We start from the raw sequence: 18,541 nt of genomic DNA, 5'->3' as shown, positions 1-18,541 counted from the left end.
GAGCTCTCTTCTTTGGCTTGCAGGTGGCCACCTTCTTGCTGTGTCCTTAGATGGCACAGAGAGGGAAAGATCAAGCTCTCTGGTACCTCCTCTCACAAGGGGACTAGTCCCATCATACCAGGGACCCACCTTCATGACCTAATTACCTCCCAAAGGCCCCATCTCCAAATACTATCACATTGGGGTTTAAGACTGTAATATATGGGCCGGGCGCGGTGGCTCAAGCCTGTAATCCCAGCTCTTTGGGAGGCCGAGGCGGGTGGATCACGAAGTCAGGAGATCGAGACCATCCTGGCTAACATGGTGAAACCCTGTCTCTACTAAAAATACAAAAAACTAGCCGGGCGTGGTGGCGGGCGCCTGTAGTCCCAGCTACTCGGAGGCTGAGGCGGGAGAATGGCGTGAACCCGGGAGGTGGAGCTTGCAGTGAGCCGAGATCGCGCCACTGCACTGCAGCCTGGGCGACAGAGCGAGACTCCGTCTCAAAAAAAAAAAAAAAAAAGACTGTAATATATGAATTCTGGAGAGGCACAAATACTCACACCGTAACATGCCTGAACATATCTACCTGGACACTAACCTAAGAAAAGAAAGCTGCAATCTATAGAGACAGAGAAAGAAAAGTCAAACTTGAAAAGGCAAGTAAAAGGGGTTATCAAACAATTTTGTGAACAATCATGTTTGTTAAAAAAACTATTTTCTACTTTTCTTCTGTAACAAGTTGGTTTTTAAAAAATCAATATTACTTCTACTATTGTTGCTATCACAAAATTAGAAATAAATTTTCTATTTGTCTTAAAGTCACTCAATTTTTATATAATACTTATGTGTATAAATTCTAAATTCTTCCTTTCCCCCCCACAGGAAAGTTCCATCTCCTTACACAGGTTTCAGCCAGGCTATCCTAAAAACTCAAAGCTCCTTATTTAAAGTGAAACACAAAATTGAAAAGTTCCTTATCTCAAAAAGGGTTTTTTAAAAAACTCTTTAATAAATTTCAACTATTGCTTTAGTATGTTTTACAGAGATTAATCCTGAAAGAATAATTATCAAAATAACCTGTCATCCAATGGTTTATTTTTAATCCATGGATTCATTTTTTTGTAACACTAAAAGGAGAGCTCTCTTACTCTGTATACTTAAAAACAAAGCAAGTTACAAAGTATTTGGGAGGTTTTTACCTGTGTGCCAGATCCACAGAAACAAAGAAAAAAATATAAAGAGGTCTCATAAGAGGAGTAATTTCATAAGTATCCTGTGTTTGGAAAGTTGCAGTCTCTGTAGCTGTGTTTACAATTAATGAATATTCTCCTATACATAATGTCATCCATCCAAAGAAGAATAGTAGAGCAGTGCCTCCCGTACTGCCATACAGCAAGGTTATTCTATTTGGGAGCAGATACCATGTTCCAAGACCACACGCTAATCCAGCAAGAACAGAATGAAAAACTGTATTGACTACATATTTCTTGCCAGGAATGAGAAATTTGACAGTCTCAGCACCAGCACAACTTGTAAATTCATGTTCATCCTCCTCTGCTAAGATATCCGTGGCTAATATTCTTTCTACTGTTGCTGATTTGTTTCTGGCGTATAAACTTGTGAACTGGATGACAAATGCAGTAAAAAGCATTAATCCACCTGAAAGTGCTGCTGTGTAATAGTCTTTCAGGATGCCTAACTGGTACAAAAGTGTTCCGACTCCGCCCCAAACCCATGGCATTAGAAAAAGAATAATTTGATTAACATATATGTAAGGAGGGGCACAATAGCCTAATTTGAATCGAGGGCCTCCAAGGACAGTCTGTGGAAAGCGCTTCAGAAAGAAGTCCTGCTTGTAATCATTCAGTAGAGGCACATCTGGACTCATCCTCACTCGGGATTATTCTGAAAGTCACATGCTTTTCTGTAACACAGCAGTTTCTAAAAAATAAAAATTAAAAAAAAGTCACTGTTTGAAAATGTCATACTTAAAACCTGTGAGGAAAAACCTCACACTACTATTTTATCTCCTTACTTCCTTCAAGGGTAGGATTTATAACTGTACTTCTCAGACCCCTTCCTGACACATACTTGACAGTGTTTTATAGCAACTTAGTGTTAGTTTGTTTATAACATATTATAAACAAAATAAATATGCTCAGTTATTTTATTTTTTGAAAGAGGGTATCACTCTGTCACCCAAGCTGGAGAGTACTGTCGTGATCACAGCTCACTGCAGCCTTGACCTCCCAAGCTCAAGTGATTCTCCCACATTAGCCTCCTGAGTAGCTGGGACTATAGGCACATGCCCCTATGCCTGGCTAACTTTTTATTTTTTGTAGAGATGGGGTTTTGCCATGGTACCCACCAGGCCGGTCTTGAGTATCTGGGCTCAAGTGATCCTCCTGCCTCGCCTACCAAAGTGCTGGGATTACAGGCATGAGCCATTGTGCTCAGCCTTATTTCTTTTTTTAAAAAAAATCATATTCTTTATTCATTTATAACCTAATATTTGGAATTAGACTTTAACTCACACATTTAAATTCTGAGGTCAATGGAAAGTCCAAAATGTCAGTACTTTCAACTCAAATCAATTTAGGCTACTTTTATTCAATAGCCATAAAATCTAAGTATCAAATAACATAAGTTATCGTCAGTTCAACTTTTCCTTAATCTTTGCAGCTTATTCTGAAAAACAGTTACCCTACACAAAACCAGCTAGCAAAGTATTACTTTGGTGGATCATGTTAGGCTAGAAAGGAAAAATTAAATTTAAAGCTATCTTAAAATAGCCTTTCTTTCAGTCAGTTTAAACATAATCTTTCCTCTAGTCAGTTCTACCTAACCAGTATCAATTCTGGAGAGAAATTTGGGGCAGCATGAAAAGTTTGGGGGGTCACCTTTAAGAATTAGTACCTTAGATCACCTCTTTGTTATACCGCTATGGAGTTTTAAAAATTGTAAACATCTATCTTCTTACATCTTCCAGTCATTGGTCTTAGTTCTGCATAGAATGAATCACAGCTTTTAACTCACAGGACAGCCCTGTAAGTACAGCTGGCCCTCTGTGTCTGTGGGTTCTGCATCCATGGATTCAACCAACCACAGACAAAATAGGAAAATAACTGTATCTGTACTGAACATGTACAGATTTTTTTCCCATTATTATTCCCTAAATAATAAAGTACAGCTATTTATATAGCATTTATATAGTATTAGGTATTCTAAGTAATCTAGAAATGATTTAAAGTACAGGGAGGAAGTGCATAGGTTATATGCATATACGATACCATTTTATATCAGAGACTTGAACATCCTTGGATTCTGGTATCTGAGAGAGGTCCTGGAACCTATCCTTCACAGATACCAAGGGATGACTATACTCACAAAATAACAGAACTACAGGGCCAAATCGAACGTTAGTGGTCTACTGGTCAATCTCAGGGAATGGAAAGAGTGCCTCCTTCCCCTTTGTACGAGCTTGTCTCGTACGCTCAGTGTACAATATTCCACTTTGTCTTATAGAAGCCAATGGGTAAGGAGGGTCACACTCCTGTGGGAGGGGATAAACATTCTGACATAAGTTATCTATGGAAGATGCCATCAGACAGGAAAATGAACTTGGATGGATGGCCTGGATTTTGAAGAATATGGATGTGCCTGAAATTTCCCCAAGGAGTTAGGTGAAAGTTGGCCCTTCTGGCTCTACTGAGATAACTCGGAAACAAGGTAGAGTGGCTTCCTGGGAAAGTAAAGATACTTTATAAACCAGATTATCTATCTGCATGTTAGTATTTCTGGGTCTTTTGTAAAGTTTTGTTTAAATGTTTTCATCCATTTGATGAAATAATCTGTGATCATATTCCAAACAGTGCAATATCTGAAGCGTTATTATGGAAACATGGAAAGATGCCCATGATATACTGAAAAGTAAAATAAACACACTACTGATACCATTTGTATCCAAAAAAGAGTACACACATCTATATATATAGATTGCTGTATGTGGCTTGCATATATATAAAAAGTTTCAGAAGGAATATTAACTAAGCTGTGTGTCTTTTATATGTAACATTTAACATCTCTTCAAATTACCAAATGTCCTCCAGAACTCTCAACCTCACACCCTGTATATACGTTCTGTGTTTTTCTTCCTGGGTACCACTGAGCTCATACTCTCTCCTTTGCCTAGGATGATGTCCTCTCCTCCCTTCCCTAATTCGTAACGTTAAACAACTTTTAAGACATTTCTGAAAATTTTGCAGAGCAGTTTGGTGTAGCTGAGTATCTCTTCTCTCTGTATACCAAAACCACTGCTTGTTCTACATACTACAAGTTGGACATCACAAATCTGAATATCCAAAATCCTCCAAAAGTTGAAACTTTTAAAGTGCCAACATGATGCTCAAAGGAGATGCTTAACGGGGCATTTCTGATTTTTGGATTTGGGATGCATAATTGGTATAATGTAAACATTCCAAAATCTGGGGGGGGGGGGGGGGGGAACCCAAATCCAAAACACTTCTGGTCTCAAGGATTTTGGATAAAGGATACTCAACCTTGTAACATGTATGAGTATACGGCATTCTTGGAGTAACTTCTTGTATTGTTCACCTCTTTACATTTTATCTTTTCAGGTTTATTTATTTTCTCTACCAATATGTTATTGGGCATAGCGGCTGATACGGTTTGGCGGTTCCCCCACCCAAATCTCATCTTGACTTGTAGCTCCCATAATTCCCATGTGTTGTGGGAGGGACCCTGTGGGAGGTAAATGAATCATGGGAGTGGTTTCCTCCATACTGTTCTTATGGTAGTGAATAAGTCTCACAAAATGTGATGGTTTTATAAGGGGAAACCCCTTTCACTCAGTTCTTATTTTCTTTTTTTTGTTGTCGTTGAGACAGAGTCTTGCTCTGTCGCCCAGGCTGGAGTGCAGTGGCCGGATCTCAGCTCACTGCAAGCTCTGCCTCCCGGGTTTACGCCATTCTCCTGCCTCTGCCTCCCAAGTAGCTGGGACTATGGGCGCCCGCCACCTCGCCTGGCTAGTTTTTTGTATTTTTTTTTTTTTAGTAGAGACGGGGTTTCACTCAGCCAGGATGGTCTCGATCTCCTGACCTCTGTGATCCACCCGTCTCCGCCTCCCAAAGTGCTGGGATTACAGGCTTGAGCCACCACGCCCGGCCTCAGTTCTTATTTTCTCTCTTGTCTGCTGCCACGTAAGAGATGCCTTTCACCTTCCACCATGATCGTGAGGCCTTCTCAGCCATGAGAAATTGTGAGTACATTAAACCTCTTTTTCTTTATAAATAACCCAGTCTCCGGTATGTCTTTATCAGCAGTGTGAAAACGGATAAATACAGAGGCCACATCTTGAGATTCTTGATTCCCCATCTTTAGCAAAATACCTTTCCAGGGAGAAGCATGTAATACTTTAATGACACAGCCTAAATAAGACAATTAAAGTTGGAAAATATGTCATATTGCTGTCTTAAAGGGAAGCTGGGAGTATTTCCCATTTTCTTTCTTTTTTTTTTTTTTTTGAGATGGAGTCTTGCTCTGTCACCCAGGCTGGAATGCAGTGGTGTGATCTCAGAACACTGCAACCTCTACCTCCCGGGTTCAAGCAATTCTCCTGCCTTAGCCTCCTGAGTAGCTTGGATTACAGGTGTGTGCCACCACACTTGGCTAATTTTTATATTTTTAGTAGAGATGGGATTTCACCGTGTTGGTCAGGCTGGTCTCGAACTCCTGACCTCATGATCTCCGCCTACTGGGATTACAGGCGTGAGCCACCGCGCCTGGCCGTATTTACCATTTTCAAAAACTTGCAGCATATCCTACTCTACTCAAAATAGTAAGCCTATAAACTGTTTATTCAGTTTTAAAATGTTTGGAAAGTATCTTATTTTTTATGGAGCAAATAATACTATCTATTCATAGTATTACTGGTTCAGGGAAGATTCTGGCTAGATCAATATACCACATAGTGACACAGGAGCAGGATGAGCCTGAGGGAGAAATATGGCTGGGTTTCTCCTGTGAAGGAAATGACTGGAGAATTTTAAGATGTCAGAAGTCCAATTTTAATTTGCTTCCTGTCCCATACTATGCTTTAACCTGCATCATCAGGAAAGGAAGAACTAGTTCATACTGAGAAAGAAGGGCAGACATAGAACAGTAGGCATAAGAGGCAAAATAAAGTGGGAGAAATCAAGAATTGAGTGAGACCAGACCAAGAAGTACAAAGAGAATGTATGTTCCCTCAAGAAGCCTAAGAAACATGGGAGAGGACACTGGTATGGTGATTTGAGTGAACAATTTTTAAAAGGCTGAAAGATACAGGATCATGTGTCCCACAGAATATACGCTGAAAAGGGGTCTGTAGTCAAAGCAGTTTGAAAAATTATACACTATACTGTCATCTTGAAGAGTCATAATGGATATTAGCAGATTAAAGATTTTGAGATCTTTGATATTAAAAAACACTTCTGCAAGTCTGCTTAAAATGTGTCATTTGAGTTTTCCAAATTCATTTGACCTTGGAACCCACTTTTTCCATGATATCTAATAACAGATCACGTAACTGATGTTTTATCGAAACTACTTTAAGAAACACTGGCCTGGGATTCCACAGGATCTTAAAGATTGAGCCAAACCGAGAACTGAAAGGGTATGCCAGTTAAGGAGGAATGTCATGAACAGAGGTACACAAGCAAAAAACTATCAGGGAAATTTGACAGGCAGCAAGCATATCAGACCTAAAGACTGATTTAAAGTATGGGTGTTTCTATTTTCTTTTCAAGGATAAAAGAGGATTACATGATGGATACTAACAACTCATTAAGGAAGTATGAAGACAAAAATTATGATTCACTGGTACCCGTTGACATTTAATTTTAATTACAGATCCTGGAACATTTAAAAATATTGAAGAATTTGAAAATACTTTATTTATAGGGGACAACAGTTTCATTTATATAGAGAAATCTTCTAAATGCTAACCTGAATTACTAGCATAGAAAACAAACTCACAATAACTAAAATGTACTCCCCCAGTGAGAATTTGGCACGTAGTTCTGAAAGACAAATAATTCCCAGAAGAACTGATGCATTGGTATGGATGCCACCTCTACAATATTCAAATTAAAAACGGCTCAAGACTTAGGAAAAAAAACAAAACTATCAAAAGAGAAATGAAGGGATAAAGATGACATTGCAACATTGATTTAAGCCATAGGCTTTCTTCATATACTACTATGAAAGTGGACCAACAAAATAGCCACAGTAATGTTGCTTTATTTGGGAGTTGTATTTCTTATGCATTACTCAGAAGAATAAGAAACAGAGATCAATTTGGCAATGTACTGAGAGGAATTCTTAGTTACCAAAACTGTATGTAACTCAGACATATATAACACCACGCTAAAAATCTGTTAAACACACACAAAAAAACAAAAGTGGCCACATTTTTGGATTAAATATATATTTCTCTAAGTTCAACAAAAAAATTTTGAGAAGTTGTAGTGATTGATTTTTGTTTAGTAAAGTTTTTTTAAATCTATCATTTTATTGATTGGTTGATTTCATTTATTGAATCCCTCTTTCTTCCTGTTTGTTAGGATTTTGATTTTTTATTGTGGTAGGAACACTAACATGAGATCTACTGTTAAACATTTAAGTGTACAATACAGTGTTGTCAGCGACAGGCACAATGTTGTAGAGCAGATCTCTAGAACTTGTTCATTTTGCATAATTAAAACTTCATACCTGTTTAATAGCAACTCCCCATTTTCCCTCCCCCAATTCTCTGGCAACCACCATTCTACTCACTGATTTGGAGTTTGTCTATTTTAGATACCTCACATAAGTGGAACGTAGTAGTTGTCCTTCTGTCACTGGCTTCACTTATCATAATGCCTTCAAGGTTCATCTGTTGTTACATATGGCATGGTTTCCTTTTTTTTTTTAAGGCTGAATAATATTCCATCGTCTGTCTATACCACATTTTCTTTAACCATTTATCTGCTGATGGACATTTAAGTTGAATAATGCTGCAATGAACATGCGAGGGCAAGTATCACTTTTATCTTGATTTCAATTACTTTGTATAAATACCCAAAAGCAAAATTGCTAGATTTTTTTTTTTTTTTTTTTTAAAGAAACCTCCATACTGTTTTGGCATAGTGGCTGCACAATTTTGCATTCCCACCCAGCATACAAGGGTTCCAATTCCTCCACATCCTCACCAACACTCATCTTTTGTCTTTTTGATAGCAGTCATCATAACAGGTGAGGTGATAGTAAGGAGTACTTCTGCACTGAGGCACTTGTCTTAACTATATTTTTGTTGTACTTTCAGGAGACTATCTTCTAATAGATGTGTTGAAATTTATCAAATCTTTGTTCACTTTAACTTCTAAGAGCTCTTCTTTAATCTCTGAGTGTTCCTTTTTATGAAATTGTTGATGAAAAAAAGTCGAACTATATAGAATATTTTAAGAGATTTATTCTGAGCCAAATATGAGTGACTATAGCCCAGACACAACCCTCAGGAGGTCCTCAAAACATGTGCCCAAGGTGGTTGGGGTACAGCTTAGTTATATATATTTTAGAGAGACATAAGACATCAAATACATTTAAGAAATACATTGGTCTGGTTTAGAAAGGCGGGACAACTCAAAGCAGGGGCTTCCAGACTATAGGTAAATTTAAACATTTTCTGGTTGACAATAGGATGAGTTTATCTGAAGACCTGGGATCAACAGAAAGGAAATGTTCAGGTTAAGATAAAGGACTGTGGAGACTAAGTTTTATTGTGCAGAGGAAGCTCTCAGCAGACTTCAGACAGCAGGTGGTAAAATGTTTCTTATCAGACTTAAAAGGGTGCCTGGCTCTTAGCTGATTATCTCTTGGAACTGGACAAGAAGGAAGGAAAACAAAGGGGAAAGGGGAAAAATCCTCATTAAAGAATGTGGATTTTTCCCACAAGAGACTTTGCAGGGCAATTTCAAGGTATGGCAAGGAAATATATTTTTGGGTAAAACATTTTGATTTTCTTCCTTATTATGCCAGAGTCAGATTGGAAAGTAAGTCAAGATATATAGGGTTAAATAAAACCCATCTGATGAGAATTTATGATTTGTAGGGCATCACTCTCTAGGCCCCTTAGACAGGAATTTGGGCAAGATTTAAGAAATCAGAGCTGAGTCCTCAAAATCCTATCATTGTTTCATGAATATGGTTTAAGAATATTAATTATGGAGGGCACGGTGGCTCAAGCCTGTAATCTCAGCACTTTGAGAGGCTGAGGCAGGCAGATCACCTGAGATCAGGAGTTCAAGACCAGTCTGGCCAACGTGGCCAAACCCCATTTCTACTAAAAATACAAAGGTTAGCCAGGCGTGGTGGTGGGTGCCTGTAATTCCAGCTACTTGGGAGGCTGAGGCGGGAGAATCACTTGAACTCAGGAGGTGGAGGTTGTAGTGAGCCAAAATGGCGAGACTGCACTCCAGCCTGGGCAACAAGAGTGAAACTCCATCTCAAAAATTAAAAAAAAAAAAATTAATTACATGTATGTATATATGTTTGGGCGTGTGTGTGTGTGTGTGTAGATAAATGCTATTTTTTTTTGTTTGTAAATTGGCTCTTCATGTCCTTTGCCTATTTTTCTATTGAAGTGATCATTTTTGAACATTTTTCTTATGAACTTGGAAGAACTTTTCATATATGAAGGGCATTAACTCTTTGACATGACGGTTTTTTTTCCTATGTTACCTTGTCCTTTTCTTTCCTTTTCTTTTTTGAGACAGTCTCAGTCTGTTGCCCAGGCTGGAGTGCAGTAACACGATCTTGGCTCACTGTAACCTCCGCCTCCTAGGTTCAAGAGATTCTCATGCCTCAGCCTCCCAAGTAGCCAGGACTAAAGGCATGAGCCACTACCCCCAGATATTTTTTTTTTTTTCCAGTAGAGATGGTGTTTCACTATATTGGCCAGGCTGGTCTCAAACTCCTAACCTCAAGAGATCCGCCTGCCTCAGCCTCCCAAAGTGCTGGAATTAGGGATTACAGGCATGAGCCACTGCACCTGACCATTACCTTTTTCTTAAAGCACTGTTAGAAGATGCTAGAAAAGATTAAATATTTAAATTTTGATAGTTATTAATTATAGGCCAAATGTGTTACTCTTCCTTCTATGAAGAAACAGCTAAAAGATAAATTATTACTTCCTACAATTTAAACTTCTAGTTACAAACTTTTGAGTACCTACAAGGTGCTCAGTGATAATACTGCTCTCTCTAACCCAAAGGTTACAATCCAGTAAATATCATTTTCCCTTCAAATAATTGTTGTTGGTAGAAGCAATTCTGGAAGTCTTTCCATTTTCATTATTAAGCAAGAAACATAAAGTTAATTTATAAATAACCTAAATTAAACAAACTCAAACTTGTCAAGAAAAACCAATTTCTGCTTGTTTAAAAATTAGACAAATTTTCAATAATAAATACAATGTATTCATCCATGTTCCTAAAAAATATTTTACAAAATCTGCAAGGAAATATACTAAAGTTTTACATTTCCAAGCATTACCACATTTTGTAATTCGAAAAACAGAAAACTTTATACCTGGCAAAGAAAACAAACTGGCCTATACACCTAAGTACTCAAAAGCATGATATGAAAGAACTTAATTTTCAGTTGCTCTGGATAAAAATCACTTGCTACTACTAGCGCAATTCTAAAAAGTATGCACATATGAAGTCTGTCTGACAGCCAAGTGCTATCTGTTGAGGGTACCAGTAGGAATCCAGAGATGCAAAGATAGCTACCATTATAATCCTGAAAATACTCTATGGAATCTTAACTGAATGCTATTCCATGGATAAACAGCTAAATTCTGGAGTCTTTTGAAATACTTTTTTTTTTTTTAGAGACGGAGTTTCACTCTTGTTGCCCAGGCTGGAGTGCAATGGCATGATCTCAGCTCATTGCAACCTCTGCCTCTCGGGTTCAAGTGAATTCTCCTGCCTCAGCCTCCAGAGTACCTGGGATTACAGGTATGGACCACCAGGCTCAGCTAATTTTGTATTTTTAGCAGAGACAGGGTTTCACCATGTTGACCAGGCTGGTCTTGAACTCCTGACCTCAGGCGATCTACCCGCCTTGTCCTCCCAAAGTGCTGGGAATACAGGCATGAGCCACCGCACCCGGCGAAAGACTTTGGTGTTTAAACCGAAACATACATTTCATGCTTTGGTTTACAAGTTATATGGTAAGCACCCTCCTCCCCAACCAGTGAAAGGAAAGTCTACCCAAGTACTAGAAAAGAAAGACTGAAAAGGAACAAGCACATTAACATCTCTTTGGATCTATAAAATGGTATTCAAATTCAAGACTTTTGGAGGAACTTTTGGAGGGTTTTTGAATAAGAGTGTTCTATAAGATCACAGTGTAAGTTAAAGAGGAAAGAAAAACAAAAAGTGGCTCAACAGTCAAAGACAGGTTTGTTTTGGAGAATAAACCTGAGAGAGGCTTCTGGCCAATTTCAGTCAGGAAAGCTCTCTCTTACAGACTAGGAGTATTTATTGGTGACAGAGCTTATTACAGGCTTGGAATGTTTCTACATGGGGGAGAAGCTTATGACAGTGTTGGAATGTCTCTGGTCGGAGGGGAGGTTATCTTGGGGCTGACATCTCTCCAGCCAGAGGGAAGGTCATGTCGGGGCTGGCATGTCTCTGGTCCAGGAGGGGTTTGGAATGTTTCTGGTCAGAGATGTTATGTATGATTTATGGTCATGCTGACCTTAGCTATAAGGCTAATGCCCTTTGGATTTTGGTGGATTTTGATCAAGGTGAAACTTAAAATGTTGGTCTTCGTCCAAGATGGCGATGCTCCTGCTCTGTCAATCCAGACCCTGTAGTTATAAAAAGGATGAGGCGCGGTGTGTTCTTTCTGGCTACTTCCTGTTGACAAGGGGATAGACAGTTTCTGAGTCTTGCATTGACTGCAGAAGTAACACCATCTGTAGATGCTCTTGGGTAGTTGTCTGTGAAATGGCCATGATTCTGTCAGTTAAAAATCTTTGAAAAAGGTTTAACTAGGCAGGGTAAGAACATTAGTCCTAGGCATATTAGGAGAGGGCCCAGGAATGGGGTGACCCATGCTATGATTCTGCTCCCAAACAAAGAATCTATTTGGTTGTTCTGGTATTCCCTTAGCTTTTTAGCCCTTTCTTTAAGTTTTTCAGCAGAGTCTCTTACTAGGCCTGATTGGTTGAGATAGAAACAACATTCCCTACCTAATGAGAGGCAGAGGCACATGTTTGGAAAGGCCCATGTATTATTTTTTGTTAGTAACCGTTATTCCTTCTATGAGGATAATAATTAAGCAAAATGCTACAGCAATTGAGATTCCCTGTCAGATATTCCACCCTGAGGGTGCTACAGTATATAGTCCTACTGCAAACAGTACAGTGAGTAAAGCAATTCCCCCAAGGGTGGCGTAGTAAATAATCTCCATCATATTTAAGACGTTCCTTTGGGCTGTCAGGGGTGCTTCCTCAGCTTTCCAGGCTTTGACTCCAGTGTGATGTATCCAGGAGTTGATTCCTGTAAAAGACACTGTCTCAATTACCCTGGTTCCGTAGATTCACTAGACATGGGGGTGAAGGATTCCGGGCACCCTCAGCTATTAGTTGTCAGTGCCCAGCAGTGAAGAGATTTCTTCCTGTGATGGTTGGGGGGCTTAGAGGCAGCGCCTGATAAAACATCTAGTTTTCAGTTCATAGGGCTTTAAGAAAGCACAACTTATTTAGAAACTTGTAGCCAGAAAAATTAGAATTTAATTTAAACTGTAGAAAATAATAAAAATTGAAAAACATTAGGCAAGACTAGAATTTAACAACAGGTGTGCTACAGTTTTTGAAACATAATTTTCTCTCTCCAGTTTCCCATTTATTAAAAGCCAAGTCATGGCAGGACTGGCTTGCTTTATTATACTTGGCTTAATTATTTGGATACAGTACAGCAAGAACAATTATTTGTTACACAGGACTTTTTTTTTGAGGTGGAATCTTGCTCTGTTGCCCAGGCTAGAGTACAGTGGCACCATCTCAGCTCACTGCAAACTCCGCCTCCTGGGTTCACGCCATTTTCCTGCCTCAGCCTCCTGAGTAGCTGGGACCATAGGCACCTGCCAGCACGCCTGGCAAATTTTTTGGATTTTTAGTAGACACGGGGTTTCACTGTGTTAGCAAGGATGGTCTTGATCTCCTGACCTCGTGATCCGCCCGCCTCAGCCACCTGTAAGTGCTGGGATTACAGGTGTGGGACACTGCGCCCGGCCAACACAGGCCTTTTAAATTGGTATTGATTTATCTGGCTCACCGATTCATTTGGCCAACTCAGCCAAAATGCTTTGTGCTGGGGGCAAATAAATCACACCAAGGACCTATGTCCAAACAGTACAAGAGATATGGGGTAGATACCTGGAAAACGATGTGACCACATTATCATATTACAAGACATTGAATGGCATGCCACCCATTGGGTGCCAACGACCAGGTATTTATTGGCTAGCTCCAAATGGGACATATTGGCTATGTGGCACTAACTTATGGCCGTGGTTACCTCCAGAGTGGTTAGGACAATGTTCCCTAGGTTATGCTTGGGCACAAGGATGAGTAATTCAGACCCTGCCAAAACCAGCAAACCTTTTTCATTTACAATCTTGTTGGACACATTTGGTATTTCAATGGTATGACCACTTAGCTTGAATCTTTGTACCACAGATAGGTATTGAAGATGTTATATGGCATATAGAGGCTTTAATGAATTACACCCAAAAGGTCCTGAATGATAGCTGCATGAGTATCTCCTCGCTAAACAAGGAAGTCATGCTTATGAGGAAAGTTGTGCTGCAAAACTGTATGGCTTTAGATAGACTTACGGCAGCACAAGGGAGGACCTGCGCCATCATAAAAACGGAATGTTGCGTTTATACTCCAGATGAATTGAAGAACATAACCTGACTTATGACTGATATGAAAACCCAGAAAACCCAGATACCTGTTAGATCCAAAACCCTCGTTAATCAACTGGTTGAGTGGTGGGTTTGGATCCTGGGGAACTTGGTGGCAGAAGTTTATTGCTTATATTAGTAATATTAATTTGTGTTGTGTCCTGTTTCTACTTACAGTGTTGTTATGGGATATGCCTGTAAATATGTCAACTGAAAGGGCTAGGGTAATGATTCCCTAGAAAATTGCTCTAATTGAGAAGGCAGTAATATAGCCTGACCCAGCTTCCAGGTGTGATTTCCTTTTGTTGCTATAAATCTGGCCTACATATTTTTTCTTTTTTTCCCCTTTCCTTTTTTACTTCCTTCCTCTCCCTGTTGTTTTTAATCTTCATGGGGCATGACTTCCTAGGAATGAGCCTTCCTAGAGACTGGGGACCTGAACTGCTAGGAATAAACCATCCTAGCAGTAAGAAAGCAGCTTGAAAGAGGGAGGAAAAACCAACCTGAGGCCAGGAACTCGTATCCTTTTAAAATGCTTTTTCCAAAAGATTTTACAGAAAAAAGAAGGGAAATGTGAAAGGAAATTAAATTTTGGGACCCCAAACTCATTTAGCCAAAGGGAAGAAGTCAAGCTGGGAACTGGGTCATGCAAATCTGTCTCCCCCTTTGGTTTCTAAACAGGATGGCTACAAGATGGAAAGCTACACACTTCCCCTGTATTTTGCCCACAAGGAAATTCCCAGTGAGCTAAAATTTCATCATGGCAATGCCAATTGATAGCTTACAGGTGCAGTTACCCCGGCCCACCAGACGTAAATGCATATCTGATTGTTTCCCACCCCATTTTGTCTGTTATCTTACGTAAAATGCAGATTCCCCCCATTTTTTCCTCTGCCCCTTTTATGTCATCTTATGTAAAAAATGCAGATTCACTGAGCCAGACAAAGGCATAAACGACTATTTGCCCCTACCTACCTCTTACATGACAACTGTGTACTTCTCAATATCCTGCCCTTTCCCCTTTAAATTTGGACACCTCAAAATCATCTTCAGAGAAAGGCATAGACTTGTCTCCTGGGCACGTCCTTAACTTTGGCAAATAAATCCAAAATGATTGAGACTTGTCCCATCATTTTTCTTGACACCCACTACAAATTCAATTGGGTTGAAACACTTTTCTTTTAAAATCAAGTATCAGGTGAAAGTCTGCTACTCACATGAATTACCAGAAAGAAATTGATTAACCTTACAAAAAAACCTGAGAACTAGTGATATTAAGTGACTTAACCAAGATACAACGTCAGTCAGTGGCAGAATGAGTTTTTAAATCATACCATGCTATTGCTGTTAGGTTTTCTTAAAAGGGAAGGTGGGGGTTAAAGAAAGATGGGGTGGGGGGGGCTCTACAGCAACACAGGTATATTGCAAAAACCTGCAGAGATGGGGGAGCAGCTTAACGCCAGAGCCTACCGTTCACAGGCTGGGGACTTACAGGTATGGGCAGAAGGGGTCTGGGCTGTCTGGTTCACTGCCCAGCAGGATATTGATAAGATGTTCCTATGATCAGGTGGTTTGGCCCTTTTTTCCGGTTGCAGGGTATGATAGGGATGTTCCTTCAGTCGGGCCTTTGCTTAGCAGGGTATGATAAGGATGTTCTTGTGCACTGTGGTCAGGTGGTTAGGCAGGATGTTTCTCACAGCCCAAACTCCCGTGGAATGTGTTACTTTGACCAAGGTCTGCAAAATGGTGGGGGGAGTTACAAAATGGTGCAGTTTGGACTAACAATTGCCAAATGAAAGGGAATTTTATTTTGAAGCTAGAGAACTGGAAGGATAACTTGGGGGAAGAGGGTTCTTTGGAGAAAAGTGGGTCCAAGAGGAATCTACAAAGTGTAAAAATGGGAAGCTTTTGAGAGCTAAGCCAGCATGAGGGGATTGGTATCCAGTACCCTGTAACAAGTGAGAAAGTGTTTAAAAAACAAGGTCCTCACCACTGTGAAAGTGAAAACAACCTATAGGATGGAAGAAAATTTGTGCAAATCATATATATATACATATATGACTTACAACTGGACTATAGAAAGAACTCTTACAATTTAATAACGAGAAGTCAAATAATCCAATCTTTAAAAAATGAGCAAAGGATCTGAATAGACATTTAACCAAAGATGATATACAAGCGGTTAATAAGCACAGAAAATATAAAATGATGCTCAACATCATTACTCATTAGAAAAACACAAGTTGAAACCATAATTAGGTACCATTTCAAATCCTCTTGACTGGCTACAATAAAAATGGCAGACAATAATAAGTATTGATGAGACTGTAGAGAAATCAGAACCCTCAAACATATCTGGCGTTATGTAAAATGATATAGCTCCTTTGGAAAACAGTCTGGCAGTTCCTCAAAAGGCTAGAGTTACCATATAACCCAGTAATTCTACTCTCAGGTATACACCCAACAGAAATAAAAACATGTATGTATACACAAAAATCTGTACACAAAACATTCATAGAAGAAATATTACTAACAGCCAAAAAAATGAAAACGACCCAAATGTTCATCAATGAATGGATAAAATGTGATATATCCACACAGTGGAATTAGGCTATAAAAAGGAATGACGTACTCATACATTCTACAACATGGCTGAACCTTGAAAACACACTAAGTGAAAGCCCGTTACAAAAGGCCACATATTGTATTATCCTATCTTTGTGAAATGTCCAAAATAAGCAAATTTATGGGGACGGAAAATAGATTAGTAATTGCTTATGGCTGGTGGGGTAAGGTTAATGGGGGAGGTGGTGACTGCTGAGGGTAAAGAGTTTCTTTTTGGGGTGATGCAAATGTTCTAAACTTGACTGTGGTAAGGGTTGCACAATTCTGTAAATGGGTGAACTCTACTGAATGTAAATTACATCTCAATAAAGCTCTTAAAAAGGAAAAAGAAAAGGTTCCCCGATTGGTATTTTCCACAGCAGTTAATAATTAGAAGGCAGCTCTTTAAGTAGGAAATTTAGGAGTAGCCAACAGATGCTCCAAACAGTTAAATTTGTAAAAAGGCAACATCTGAACTGGATGCTATGCTAAAGGTTTGGGGATCTGGCGTGAGTGGCGGTGGATACCAAATAACATGGATAGTCTTTGCCCTAACTGCAGGAATGATTTAATGAAGAAAACAAACACCTAAAAATAGTAAAAAATGAGTAAGTGAAAAATGATGGATACGGAGCAGATAACCAATGCAGCGGCATGAAAAACAACTTTCGATTCACTGGAGTAAATTCTGGTCCTGGACAGACAGGAGGTTGTGGGGACAGAGATCGAGATCAGTGGGGGAAGGAGCGCTTCACGTTCAGGGGCCCATGAGTTGAACAATTCGGACAAAAGAGGTTTAGCTGGAGATAAGGAGTGAGAGTACAGTTCTATCTAAGGGACACAGCTCCGGGTGTGCCATTTTCCATTTCGTACGAGTCTCTTAGAAACAAAATGCTACAAATTCAACAGACTAAAGTAGTCTTTCAAAGTAAAGTTAAAATCACACTGAATTACTATCTCTAATGACTGAGTTCATTAAGCGCAATAATTGCACTTACAGGTTTTGTAACTAAAAAGGAAAAATGTGTTTCTTGTGGCAATGAATACTCCAAGAACAACTTGGCTCTCCGCACAGGCTTGGACATTAAAGCGCCGAAGAAGTCCCAAGGTGGACATCGGACAACGAACGTACCTCAAGTCAACCGAGGGAAGCGAAGACGCGAAGGCATCCCGGGGACTGCATTTTTGCAGGTAAACCCGGGCTAGGCGCTCCCGCCGGGAGGTTGGCTATTGCCCGAATGCGGAGGCAGAAAAGCTGCGGCGTCCCAACAACAAGCTCACCGTGGCCCCGCCCGGGCCAGCTCTCGGTTTCCATGGCTAACGTCAACTCCGGCGACCGCCACCCGGAGCTGAACAGAGCGCGTGCGCGCTCAGGACCTGGCCGGCGCCCGGCTGGCCTCGCTGCCCCGGTCTATGCTCGCTCCGGAGGCGGGCCCTGCCGTACAGCAGGCTTGGCCTAAAGGAAGCAGGGAAATAGCGCGCTTCGTTCGCGCCAAGCTTAGGCCAACATTTGCCTGGCCAGGGACGACGGGAGTCGCTCATGCTCTGGTCTGGCACTGGGCCTAGGAAAAGCACCAGCCGCGAGAGCGGGGACGCCCTGAACTTTCCACTGGGCCGGGCCTTTACGCAGGAGCGTCGTTGCCCTGGTGACGTGACGTCCTTCCTCAGGATTGTGCGCCGGGGTCGGAGAACAGAAGTGCAACCGCCATTTTGCGCATCAGTTCCCCAGAGGTCGGGTCAGGTTGTCTTAACGCAAGCAGAGGGGTGTGGCAGGGCTCCAACCGCTCGGGGTCCCGCGACTTCCATTAATGAATTCGCACACTGGCCCTCACCACTCAACACACCGACGGTAATGAATGTTTTTTGAGTGATACTACATGCAACCTATTCGGCTTGGACGATTGGGGGATTGCATATACGTGATCACTATCGCTTT

General features: G+C 40.4%; 1 protein-coding gene across 2 annotated transcripts in view; it reads right to left on the bottom strand.

Moving 5' to 3' along the window:
- PCNX4 (pecanex 4) overlaps positions 1–18,234 on the bottom strand; it is a 77,852-nt gene extending 59,618 nt beyond the window's left edge. Inside the window, exons 1-2 of one of the 2 annotated variants that reach the window (XM_025391255.1) lie at positions 17,738–18,234; positions 1,182–1,923 (exon numbers count right to left, since the gene is read on the bottom strand). In XM_025391255.1, coding sequence (XP_025247040.1) covers positions 1,182–1,870 — 689 coding nt within the window. In that variant the 5' untranslated portion in view covers positions 1,871–1,923; positions 17,738–18,234. The remainder of the gene's footprint in view (positions 1–1,181; positions 1,924–17,737) is intronic. The other variant, XM_025391256.1, reaches the window with a different exon arrangement.
- Positions 18,235–18,541: the final 307 nt, after the last annotated feature.

Source organism: Theropithecus gelada, chromosome 7b, assembly GCF_003255815.1.
Source record: "Theropithecus gelada isolate Dixy chromosome 7b, Tgel_1.0, whole genome shotgun sequence".
NCBI lineage: Eukaryota > Metazoa > Chordata > Mammalia > Primates > Cercopithecidae > Theropithecus > Theropithecus gelada.
The sequence above is the reverse complement of the archived record's forward strand: the minus strand, read 5'-3'. Positions and strand labels throughout refer to the sequence as shown.